Source organism: Tamandua tetradactyla, chromosome 12 (assembly GCF_023851605.1).
Source record: "Tamandua tetradactyla isolate mTamTet1 chromosome 12, mTamTet1.pri, whole genome shotgun sequence".
In the NCBI taxonomy this organism is placed as follows: Eukaryota; Metazoa; Chordata; class Mammalia; order Pilosa; family Myrmecophagidae; genus Tamandua; species Tamandua tetradactyla.
The window spans coordinates 37,653,263-37,666,295 of NC_135338.1; the positions used below are offsets into that span (position 1 = coordinate 37,653,263).

General features: G+C 44.8%; 1 protein-coding gene across 1 annotated transcript in view; it reads left to right on the forward strand.

Moving 5' to 3' along the window:
• Positions 1–13,033, forward strand: part of NRXN3 (neurexin 3) — a 1,607,649-nt gene that overhangs the window by 37,748 nt on the left and 1,556,868 nt on the right. The window contains exon 2 of the mRNA XM_077123215.1: positions 3,168–4,573. Coding sequence (XP_076979330.1) covers positions 3,865–4,573 — 709 coding nt within the window. The 5' untranslated portion in view covers positions 3,168–3,864. The remainder of the gene's footprint in view (positions 1–3,167; positions 4,574–13,033) is intronic.

The window sequence follows — 13,033 nt, forward strand, 5'->3', positions numbered from 1 at the left end:
TTCCTGGGGCAGCATGGTTCTCCTTATTTCATGTGCTCCTTTGCTCTTTGGTGTTCAGAGAAGTAGGGACTCAGGATTGCTGTGATTGTGTAAAGTGGGGTGATATCTAGATAGCTGTATGGAATAGAGGTCAAATGATCCAAAGAGATACTCTTCAGCTTCTGTTTTTGCTGCTCATCCTTTGTTCAAATGTTAACTGAGCACTGTTCCCTGATAAGGCACTGGGACAGCTATGGTAGTGAAGCAGCACTTGCTTGCTCCCCATCTAATGGTGTGGTTGCTGGGCTCTTAATCTCTGTGCTTTTCCTTTGAGGGGAAGAATGGTACTTCATTCTGCTTTAATCCCAGGAGTGACTGGAATGAATTAGAATTCAATAAATAGTTGAATTGAATTAAGTAATTTAATTCATACAGACAAATAAATGGCTTTTGGAAACCTGGAGGTGAGTTAATTGTCTAGACCAGTTTAAAAGATTCTGGGCTGTCTACTTAGACCCATTAGAAATCAGTCTTTGTGAGTAAAGGTAGAGGGTCTTCCATATCCCTGCTCACCCACAATACTGGGTCCTCCATTTGAATGTCCTTTCCTTCCATGAGATTCCCACTGGCTTTAGCTGTCTGAGCCTGGGCCTTGCCTGTTGGCCAGTGGATTCCTTGGTCTAGACCACCAGAAGAAAGCATCAAGCGGAATGCTCTTCCTAGGGCGTGAAGCTTTCAGGTAGTGCCATTGAGAAAACACTTTCCCAAGCCTCCTGGGCTCACATACCAGGAGCCCCATCAGGCACACTGTGACTTTTACATTCTCAGCTCATCAATAATTCCAGGCCTCAGATACCCAGTACAAGAGACTTGCTCTCACTGTTCATGTCTGCCTTGCTTCCCCTCCTCTGCCCTACCCATCCTTTAAATCAAATGCTTGACTGAGGAGAGAGTGTGGGGAAGCAACCGTCCTCTGAACATATCCAAAAGGGGCTCCTTCTCCACAATTTGATTTAAGGAAATACATGGATGTGACAGGTGTTGAGACAAGGGTTTCCTTTCTCCCTGGGATATACCTTGTGACTTCCTTTGCAGACCTTATGCAATGATTTCATTCTTAGAGATTGTATCAGGTCTTGTGAACTAGTTTGCTGTTATCTACCTCTGACTTCATGTCTTGTGCTTAACCACTCCAACAGCATCTGCCTCCTTGCTCCTCAAGCATACCAGGTCTGCTCTGGCTCCAAGACCTTTGCAATATTCTGAAATCTGGAACACTCTTCCAAGATATTTACCTGGCTAATTCCTTCACCCACTTTCAAATCTTTGCTTAAATTTTGCCTTCTCAAAGATTCTGATTTGTGTTGTTAGTCGATTTCCATGGTGTAAATATTCCTAACACCTTCAATTTCATGTTACTAAAATGATATCAACCAACTCGAACATTTCTAACATTTTAACAATTGGCTTTCATGAACTGTTCTGAGCTGGTGCCAGCATACCACTGTGTCCAGGTCCCAGCTAAGTGTCCCCTGAACCACTGAGGGTGCCCATCTCATACTTTGGGAGACCCTGCTTGGATAAAACCTCTTACAGAGCAAAGCTTTTCCTTACAATGGGTTTAATCAGCCTCTTGTTGATTGGATTGGTTTGTTCATTGGGAATAGTTTAAGGAACCTATTTATGAACCTGGTTAAGGAGCAGTGTCTTCTTTAAAGCAGGGATAATAACTAGCTTTGCTGATGCAGTCATCGTAAAAGTAGTAGATGGTAATGTTCTGATAGAGACCATGGTGCAGTATCAAATATGCCAGTTAACAAGGAGCAACTTGCACAGCCCTTGGAATTTATACTCATTGCTCTCCTCTGAACAGAAAACTCTCAGCCTCATGTGGGCCAGAGTCTGGGCTGGACGTTGGCATATGTCCAGCCACTGTGAAATAAAGGTGATATATGCTCGGTCTATGGTGTTCCTTAACTATTTGGTTGTTATCCATTCTGCAGTTTTCATAATTTGTTTGTTACCACCATGTTTTTAAATACTGTTCCCACTCCACAGACATAAACACACTCACATACACAGACACACTTTCACAATCCCTCTTTCCACCCCTTCCTGTTCCAGAAATAAAAAAAAAGGAAACTGTGTGTAGTTGATCACCTACTATGTGCAAGCCTCAGGCTAGAATCTTCCCACACTTGACTTCATTTAATCCTCTCTTACACCTTGGAAAGAGGCTACTCTTTTATCTACTCTATAAATGAGGAAATAGAAGCCCAAATAGATTAAGAAATTTGCTTAAAATTCTACATATAGGAACTAGTATTCAAACTCAGCCTTTTACTTTTTTTAGGCCTCAAACACATATTTTTTTTGTAATACTGTGTCCATTTAAAAAAAAAATTTGATGAGCAACGAGTTTTTTTTAAAATTTTTTTTCCTGCCTCAGCAGGCACCAGGAAGTGAACCTGGGTCTCTGGCATGGCAGGTGAGAACTCTGCCACTGAGCCACCGTTGCACCGCCCAAGAGCTGTTTTTGCTCATTGCTCACCTTTTAATGTATTTTCATTGATTTGTATAAATGAGAATCTGTCTTAAGCTTCCTACACCAAAACACAAGGTTGTCAAATTGAAAAAGAAATATCTGAAACGATCAATACCATTTTCTTTCACTAGATAAATAGGTAAAAATTCTGTGTGTGTGTGTATACATGTGTGTGTATGAGTGTATAACATGTTAGCATTTATCTTAAAAATGATGTGATGGTTACACAGCATTGCGAATGTCCTAAATGCCACTAAATTGTCCACTTTAAAATGGTTAATAGTTAATTTTTTGCTGTGTGAAGTTTATCTCAATTAAAAATAATAAAATTGGGCTTTATGACCCTATAATCTGAATATGATCATAAGAAATGTGCTGGTATGATTTTCGGAGTTTTATACTCTTTTTTTTTTGCATATAGAAAAACTGTACATATTAGGAGCTGGGCTTAGGGTCATGCAATAGGCTCAGGGAGAACCAGGCTTCCCTACTGTTTAAAGTGAAAAGTGCAGTGGGAATCACTGGAGCAGCCTGGTTTACAGTCAGCACTGTATTAATATTTGTAGAATAGGATGCAGTGTTTCCCCGATACATGGCCCTAATCTTCCGCTCTGTCTCTCCTTTCTCCCTCTTCTCCCCACAGGTCTTCTCTCTGGAGCCCTGGAAGGCCACCCCATGCAGCCCGAGTCTACCTCCACCCTTCCCTGGGCCCTGCTCTGTCTGAGCACTAGGCGTCTCGCTGCCCCCTTCCCTGTGGCCCCCTGCTACTAGCAGGTAGAACTGCAGGACTGGCCCTTGGCCTGTTTCTAACTTTTACCTGGCTCAAGTCACTGCTCATTCCTCCTCCATCACGGCACCCCCAAGCCCAGCCTTCTCCCCGGCCCCCCTGGCTGGGGTATTTGGGGGTCCGTTGGGAGGAGTGCGTTGCTGAAGACTTCTCCTCACCTGCTGTGCACCTTTGCCTCCTTGAATCAAGGCCTCCGGATCCACATGGATAGCTGAGATCTTTTCTTGGAGAAAGACTTGCCTCCTCCATCCAGCCCCTCACATTCTCCACTTGACTTTCCTCCTTTTCTGCTGTCCTGTCTTTTTCCCCTGCCTCTTCCTGTTCTCATTGAACCTCTTGCTCGTGTACCCATCTGGGATGGTCTTTCTTCACTTTCCTGCTTCTTCACCATCTCAAAATTTATAAGTGTCCCTCCTTTCTCTTGTGTGCTCTCAATCCCCCACCCAACCTTTGTCTCATCTTCCTCTATCCTATCCACTGCCAAAGGGAGACCCTCCACTGAGGACTATTCCTTGGCCTGCCTGCTCCTCTGGGCTCTGTCCCAGCAGCCACAATGAGCTTCACCTTCCACTCGGCTTTCTTCACCCTGAAGGTGAGCATCCTACTGGGATCCCTGCTGGGGCTGTGCCTGGGCCTCGAGTTCATGGGCTTCCCCAACCAGTGGGCCCGCTACCTCCGCTGGGATGCCAGCACACGCAGCGACCTGAGCTTCCAGTTCAAGACCAACGTGTCCACTGGGCTGCTCCTCTACCTTGACGATGGTGGTATCTGTGACTTCCTCTGCCTCTCCCTTGTGGATGGCCGTGTTCAACTCCGCTTCAGCATGGACTGCGCCGAGACCAGTGTGCTGTCTAAAAAACAGGTGAATGACAGCAGCTGGCACTTCCTCATGGTGAGCCGCGACCACCTGCGCACGGTGCTCATGCTTGATGGCGAAGGCCAGTCTGGAGAGCTGCAGCCCCAGAGGCCAAACATGGATGTGGTCAGTGACTTGTTCCTTGGTGGAGTCCCTGCTGACATACGACCTTCTGCCCTGACCCTTGATGGAGTACAGGCCATGCCCGGCTTCAAGGGATTTATCCTGGATCTCAAATATGGCAACTCAGAGCCTCGGCTTCTGGGGAGCCAGGGTGTCCAGTTGGATGCTGAGGGACCCTGCAGTGAGCGTCCCTGTGAGAATGGAGGGATCTGCTTTCTTCTGGATGGCCACCCCACCTGTGATTGTTCTACTACTGGCTATGGTGGCAAGCTCTGCTCAGAAGGTAAGGCCCTCTTCTTCATCCCTCTCTTGCTTGAGATCCACCACTTACAACTAATAGAATCCAGTTGTGTCACTGAAGTACTTCTTTAACTGTATGTTAGATAATGGGGCCCCTTCCTCTGAGGAGGTAGTGGAAATCCTTCATTGGTTCTCAATGGAAAGTTCATCAGATCCCAGCAGGAAGAAAATCTTGGTTGCTCAACCATGGGCTCTGAACATGTTTAACTGTTCTCAAAGGGTAGATAGAGTAGACTGCAGAGTTTGTATGCCACCTTAGCTCCATCCACTGCAGCACCGTTGGAGCTACAACTGGTTTTAGTGGAATCAGCACAGGGCAAGAAATTAGGTAGAAATTAGCATAGTAGCTATCTCTGGCCCTCCTGACCCTTGACACTTGGGTACCTGGGAATGAATGGGAAACTCTACCTGTGCAAAGAAGAATGAGGGTGGAAAGGGTACATGCTTGGCTTTGGTGTAAATCTAGTATTTCAGCTGTGCCCTTTTTCTCACACTCTTCTGGGTGGTGTCTAGAAAGTAGATGATATATATGAGCATTGACCTTCCTGCCTCCTCATTCTAGCAATGAGTATTTTTCATATGAGGTCACTCTTTAGATGTAGTTTCCTTTCCTGTTGTCTGCATGTACTGAGAACAGTGTCTTAAGAAGAGAGATTGACAGGAGCCAAGACCCATGGGAGCTGTAATATTCCACATAGCCTGGAGAGCTTCTCAAGTTCATCTACAGCTTCCCAGAGAGAGGAAAGGAAGGCCTTGTGCCCAAGGGCTTATGCTACCCTTAGTTTGGTCCCCAAAATCTGACTGCTTTGGATTAGATCTAAATGGCCCAGATTTTATTTTGAAAAATACTTAAAATTCAAATTTCTCTACTCCTAAACTCACCAAATGTTTGGGTTGGAAGAATATTTGATGTGGCAAAGTATTTTGAACTGACCACATGGCGTATGTGTTAGGAACTTGGAATGAGAAAGAGGCAAGGAAGTTACATTTCTCTCTATTCTTTTGGAGTTAAGCACTGAATCCTTCCAGGGAAGTTTTTTGCTCCCTTTCCAAGCTGGCCTCTTCATGGAGGTGGTAGGACAGTATAAAGCAGGATGGTAGTCCTCAGTCTTGGCTGCACAGTAGGATCACCTGTGGGATTTTGAAACATCCAAGACCAGACCCAGATCAATTAAAACCCAATCTCTGGGTGCCACTCAAGCATCAGTATATATTTAAAGCTCTCCAGATTATTCTAATGTACAGCCAAGTTTGAGAACCAACTGGTACAGGGGGTGAGGGAAGATATGGGTGGGGCCAAGTGAAGGTCTTAACCACCCATTCCCAGAATCCGTCCCTTCAAATGAGGCCCCATAGCCTTGGAATTTGTCATTAAGGATCTGCTTATCTGTAGGTTCTCCTTAAATATCCCAGAACAACCCAACCTCTGAAACAGATTGTGCTTGTTATGAAGTTTAGCCACCAGTTGCTTTAAAAATTTAAAAATATTAATTAAAATTAAAGTTTATTTCACAGGTGACACATGCTGGAGACTAGGACACATTGAAGACCTTGCTTGAGGTCTTTGGGCTGTTATAGGAGCATTCCCTTGGTCTCTGATGCTTCTTTCCTCTCCTGGCTTGGGCACTGTGTCCTTCCTGTGGGTGGGCTGTAGAAAGGGAGATGCCAGATGTATCTGCTGTCCTTCTCTGGCCTCTATTCCCTCCCACTGAACACACTGGGAAAAGGGGTGCAGAAGAGGGGCAGAGGGAGCTCAATTTAAAGTCACATTGGGAATGTTGCTGCTGAAGTGCTTCTCACATGCAGGTGCCTTCTGGAGCTGATTGCTGTTCCAAAGCTTTCTGGCTTTGGAGAAAGTTCTGCCTGAAGATGCTGACATGATCACATGTTTTCTCATTCGCCCAAAGGATCTGTTCTGTTCTCAGAACTGGCATTCTTCCTTTCTAGCGACCAGGGTGTATGCAAGTGTGTTAACTTACTGATTATCCTTGATTGCATTTTTTCGTATGTGTTTAAAAAGCACTCATTTCCTCCAAGCAAGTTTGAATCAGCGTTTTCAGCAGGAAGACTCTTTATGCTATATATGTATACAATATGTCTTATTTCTCTCTTTCTCTTTTTTTTGTTTGTGTTTTGTTTCTCCCCCAGTCTCCAGTAGAATTTCTTCAGAGCAGATTGTATACAGTCACTTTTTTATAGCTATATGCATTATGCATATTTTAATGATAGTCTTTTTTCTACAGGGTTGAGACCATCTCATGGCTAAGGATTGATACCTCCATTTGTGGAAGGTGAACACACAGTATAACTCATTTATCCCCTTGATGCATAAATAGAGTAAATAAACTTTGTAGTAACAGTACTGTTTGTTTAGCCTGGAACAGAGCAGTGCAAAGGTTGAGGTAAGAGTGGATGTTGGGGGAGGTAACAGAACTTACTGTTAATAACTTGGAGCCTATTGATCTCAGTAATTGTCATCATGTCTGAGCAATCACAAAAATACATTGCATGATTTCTCATTCAAAAATATTTCTATTAGAAAATATTTCCCCTTCTTTCCACACACAGTTAATTTCTAGAAGAGTAAGAGGGAAAAACTGACCTGTAAAATGTTAAGGGAAAATAATCACAGCAGCTGCTAAGTGTCAAGCAGTTCTGCATAAAACAAGATATGTAGCCTAAACAAATGCCTGCCCATTTTCCTAGAGATAATATGGGAAGGTGGGTAGTGAGGATACATCTATTCACTCCCTGACTCTTCCCCCATTTAATTAAATTGCACACGTCACAGAACTGAAACTGGGGACCTAGGTACCAGGCATCTGATTGTCCTGATTTGCAAGGTGGACTCTGCCATTTGATTGTGTGAAGGCTTATACCCAGTTTGGAAGATTCATTTTGCACTTCATGCTTTAGCAGTTCAAAGAGCGGAAGAGCTGGGAGGAGTCCTGCAGTTAAAGATGGATGAAGTCAGAAACTGTTGGAGGCAACCTCTATGGTCCATTTGCTTCTAGCCAGCCTGTGGTGTTGCTGTATGCTGGGCCTGTCTGGCTCCCCTCTGTTCCTTGATGGCCTTAGCCCGCCTCCATGCTGTACCCTAGGAAGATTGCACAGATGGGTCCATCTCCTTTTTTTTCTAATGTGCTTTGTACTATTTTGACCATGAGTTGGGTATCTTCTCTAGGTAAAGCCCAGGAGATACTGGAGATACTTGCTATAGGAGAGTTGGAATGCATCTGTATCTTCTCTTTCATGAAGTGAAGAACTATAAGCTCTGGCTGCAGAATGAATTCCATACAGTTTGCTTGGGAATACTTCACTCCAAGACTCCAACCCAGTCAATAGTCACATTTAACATTATTGTACATGGTCGAAGGACACGATGTCCCAGATTTTTACTTCTGGGTATTATGTTTTTAAATAAAAGGTTTTGATGCTCAACTTCAGACTTGTTCATGTTGACATTTAATCTTGCCTTTTTCAGTAAGGATCTTGGAGGACAGAAGAAGTGCAGATAATCCAAAATGATTTAAGGGTTATGCACATCTGGTTTGGGCTGTAGTCTGAGCTGTGGCATATTCACTCGCTTTTTGGTTAGTTCACTTTGCTGTTATGGGCAAGTTTGAAGGTCACTGACTGATGAAGAGGCCTCCTGTGCTCCCTCTAGAGAGCAGACCCCTCCTGTGTCATTGAGAATTTATTACTTTGAAAGGAATTAAGCTTGATTGTTTATTTTTTAATGCATTTTTAGTTATGAATGCACGTGAATTGAATTTCCCAACAATCTTATGGTTACAAAGAATGGGTTCATTGCCAAGATGTATGAATTTCGGTACCGCTTTCCCTGAAGTGTTGATTTACATGAAGTCAGCCTGTTGTAGGTGGGGTGGGACCAGGGAAAGACCGAGAAGTTCTCTACAACTTGATCTGTATTCTTGAAGTTCATTACATGTGACTCCCTGTGGCATATGTCCTTTGTGTGGCCACATTTTTAGGTTAGTTCAGTCACCTAAAATTTAGGTTAATTTAATTTTAGGTTAGTTCAGTAATGAAGAGGCATGAGGTCCTATTCAGTTGGCAAAGAAAATGTTGATTCATTTGTATGTATTATCTTTTCCTGCTGATTTGAACAGGTGCTGAGACCAGAAGCTGCTTGTCTCTCAGCTCAGCATTCAGGTGTTGGGATCCTATAGTGCCCTGTAGTGGTGGGTGTTGGTGGTAGGGTACAGAATTTCATTACGAACACACTGTTGTGTGGTACCCACCAACGCCCCATCCCCCTTTCCTCCTGCTGTCTGAAGCTGACATCCTACTCGGGTTGGTTTGATGGATGGCTCAACAGTACCGTGTGGCCTTGACATGCCTTCTTGAAAGTGAATTTCAATTACTTTTCTTTGTATTGAGAATTTGGTGACTTCCTTCCCCCCTCCCCCATCTCTCAAAGCTGGAACATGGATAGAATATAGCACCAAGAAGAGAATGGTTATGTCTGGGCATTTACTGAAGTCCAAAGACAATGGGTAAGATGGCAAAAGTACTAGTGATTACCCCCGCTGGATCCTCCTGCATGTGTAAATACATGGTCCTCTCCTGTCCCCAGTCCCCTGACCACTGACTGGAATTGTAACGTGTCACTGGTCCTAATCTTTGTCAACCCTGAGTGGCTTTAGGCATGGTCGTGGTGGGGGAGAGGTGAGAAATCAGAGGATAAAGAATAACTCCTTTTGGGATCCTTCTCTCTGGTATGGAGAAGTAGCACAAAAGCGGGGTCTTGAAATGTACACAAAGGAGGGACTGCTGCTTCTGAAACTTGATTCCCCACCCAGCCTTTAGGCTTTAGAAGGGACCAGCTTCAGTTCTTCACCAGCCCAACCTGCCAGCAGGGGCTGCGGCGAAACCGAGCCTGAATAGGGGTCTGATTGCTCCTCTTTCCTCCAAGTGAGATTTCCTGGGTATGCTGTATGCTAAATGGCAGAGCAGCCGCCTGCCACTTGCTCTAATTATCCCTCTTTTAACTGCCAAGAGAAGAGCCATTTTTTATAATTCCCCCACCCCCCACCCCCAACCCCCTAATAGCAGCTCTCCCTCCTTTAAAGAAATAAAACCCATCTTCCTTTTCCCCCCTTTAGTGGGGTGAGAGCAGCGTCTCCCTTTGCAGAGCCTGTATGCCAGCTGCTTGGCTTTGCCTCGGTTGAAAGGGGATGGGTGGTGGGGCATGCTGTGGTCCAAATCCAGCAAGGTTGAGGGTCATGCAGGCATTTTGCCAGGAGCCTTGGAGGGGCACAGTGAACTTGAATTTGCATTTGGTAATGAGATACCACAGGCCCAGTGCTCGGGGTTAATTGTCTCCCAGGCCCCTATCTTCCTTCGCAGGCTCCAGTTTCAGAGGCAGCCGCCGGTCAGCTGGGCACTGTCCCTCCTTCACCGGTGTGGGCTGCGCATGTGGGACTGGGCGAAGATGCCCAGATGTGCCCTCCTCCTGTTCCCCTGCAGTCTGTGGGCCCGAGGGCAGGTCCTTTGCTGAGAAGTCCCAGAGGTAGAATTGGAGGGAGAGGCTTGGGGCAGGGCTCTGAAGGGCTCTTCCTTGGACAAAAGATTATTGAATACTATTTTGCGCCTGACATTTTAAGTGCTTTATATACATCGTTGTACATGATACTTATAACACTCCTATGGAGTTGCTATCATTAACTATCCCCATTTTACAGATGAGGAAACAGGAGGATCAGAGAAATTGGAGATTTGAGCAAGGTTTAGTGTAGTGGTTAAGAGCATAGCTGCTGGAGTGAGAAATGTCTGGACTTAAATTCAGGCTTGTTCACTTACAAGCTGTGTATCTTTACAGGTTTTTGGAATCTCAGTGTCCTCATTAATTAAAATAATAATAAGAAGAATAAGAATAACAGCCAAGAATCAGAGAGCCCTTGCTCTGTGCCTGCACTGTTTTAGCTGCATTGCATGTATCAGGTCTTGTAATCCTCAAAACCAATCTATGATGTATTATTATGATTTCACTTTGTAGACAAGGAAGCTGAGGGACAGAGAGGCTAAATAACTGCTCCATGATCACACAGCTAATCAGAGGCAAAGCTGGCTCCAGAACCCAAACTCCATGCTATCCTGCCCCTCCTTAAGTTGGGATACTAAGAAATCATACATTACAGGATTGTTGAGAGCATTAACTGAGATAAAACTTATACATTTGTCAACAAAGTCCTGGGAAACAGCAAGTCCTGACTCTGGGCTTCTGGTCTCCTGGAGCACATAAGAACGAACCAGGCACCAATTTGGTTTCACAGAAGATTTGAAGTTTTCTTTTGGGTTACCTGCACCTCTCCTGTTTACCTTTATCCCAGTGTGAAAGGTGGTATAGATAAAAAGAAAGGATTTGCATGGTCATTTGGCCATAGCCCAAAGTTAGTGATGGTTGGACCATATTTGGAGCATTTTACCTACAAAAATGGTGTTCTGGCCCCCACAGCAACCTGCAGAGGCAGGTAGGGCAGGACCCTGAAGACGTTGAGGGGACCCAGACCCTGAGGTGCCCTTGAGCTTGTCATGGACAGAGGCTGTGAAGCTTGGGTCCAGGTTGGGCAGGTGGGACCTGAAAGCCCAGATCCCCAGTGCCACACTGCGCCTAGCTCCCTTCATTAACACAAATGGCCTGTGACACCATTGTGAAATGGAGCATTGCCTTCCTGGATGTGGATGATAAGCAAAATGTCAGACGCCTAGTGCAAGAGGTTATCAGCTTGGCTAGTCCCAGGAGCTTTGCTTCTCAGTCCTGACCAAAGCATCATCGTTCTCATAGGAGAAAGAGAGAGAGAGAATGAATGAGAATGAATATGAGGCACTTAATTCCCAATCTCAGGACCCTGGTTTTGAGGGAAGTGACTGCAGATTGGACCCGGGGGGTCCTGAAGCAGTTGGAGCACAGTGACACCACACTGGATCAGCGCTGGACCGGATGGCCTCTTCAGACTTACCTTTGCTTTCCCAGGTACCAGGAAATGCCCAGGACCCCACCCAGAGCTGGAGATAAAAGATGGAGTTCCTGGATTACTCCACCAGACTCCCTCTGGCTCTCCTTGCTTTGCCTTCCCCCTTCCTCTGTGTTTATTCTGCTCTTTTCTTTTGTGTGTGGGGGACAGGGTGTTATTACAGAGATGGATTTACCATGATTCTCACTTGCATGGGTCCCTCCAAGGCCCCCATATCTTATTTTGTTTTTGTAATTATGACTTGTTTTTCTTAAGGATCTCGGGATTTTGTAAGCTTTGGGCTCTGCCTTTGTGGATCTGCCTCTGACCCCCCCTTCATCACAGACAGGCTTTTCTTCATGACCAGTGGGAAAGGAAGGGTCACGGAGAGGAGATGTAGGAGGACCAAGGACATAAGGAATGTGGTTTGGGGAGATGCGGTGGGAGAAGACGGCCTCTAGGATATGCAGGTATTTGGACACCTTTGCTGTCAATTCAGAGAAACAAACTGGTGTTTAAACAGAGGGAGAACTCCGGTCCTCTTCCTGAGATATTTTCAGTTGAGGTTGTAATGTTTGGTTGAGCAGAGCACACTGGGGGGCTGTGTTCCCGGTTGCAGGCTGTGGCTGGCAGAGAAGGACAAAGCACTGTGATCTGCTTGGGAGCTGACAATGACAGTGGGTTGTCATCATGGTCGTTGTTTTCCTGAAATCAATGACTTTGGGTGACCTATTTAAAAGAAATGCAGGTCCCTCTTTAAATGTGCCATCATCTAGGTCTGCTCTCATACCCTGACTGTACTCCAGAAGTTTCCTAAATAATATATTTTCTGAAGAGGTTTTTTTTTTTTTAACCCAAGAAGTAGTACCAGCAACTTTGAAAAGTTTTAAAAATTGATCTCCTACTCATCCTGGCAAACTACCCAGTTCCATACTGAGATAAAACTTATTTTGCGTCTAGTCCTAGAAATTGTGAATGCTTTGAGCTTTTTAGGGATAAAACATTATGCTAGGTAAGGAACACAGGAGCCTAAATAGGGTGAAAGTGAAGGAAAGGCCATGAAGTGCAGGAAACACAAAGCTCCTGGGTCAAGTTTTCTACTATGAGATGCGTTTAGGAGGCATTTTGAGTTTTTTATTTTACTGAGGCTCTTAGTTAAAAGTTATCTGAGAAACTCCTTAGTTATCTATGTAAACGACTCTGAGGAGGTTTTCCTGCAGGTCTCAATGAGATGTTATTCATTTGATTATCTCCAGACATTTTTGCCTCTCGCCTGCAGATTTGGTTCTCCTAGAGTTCTTCCATTTGCTAGTGTGAAGTCTTTAGAGGACAGTCACAACTGTCCTATGGCTGTTGGCAAAGTTAGGACTAGTCTCCATTCTGAGTGGAAAGTACATTTCAAGGTGGATTCAATAGTCTATCTTCCAGATAAGATTGGAAGTATATTGCCTGCAGCCCTGGTG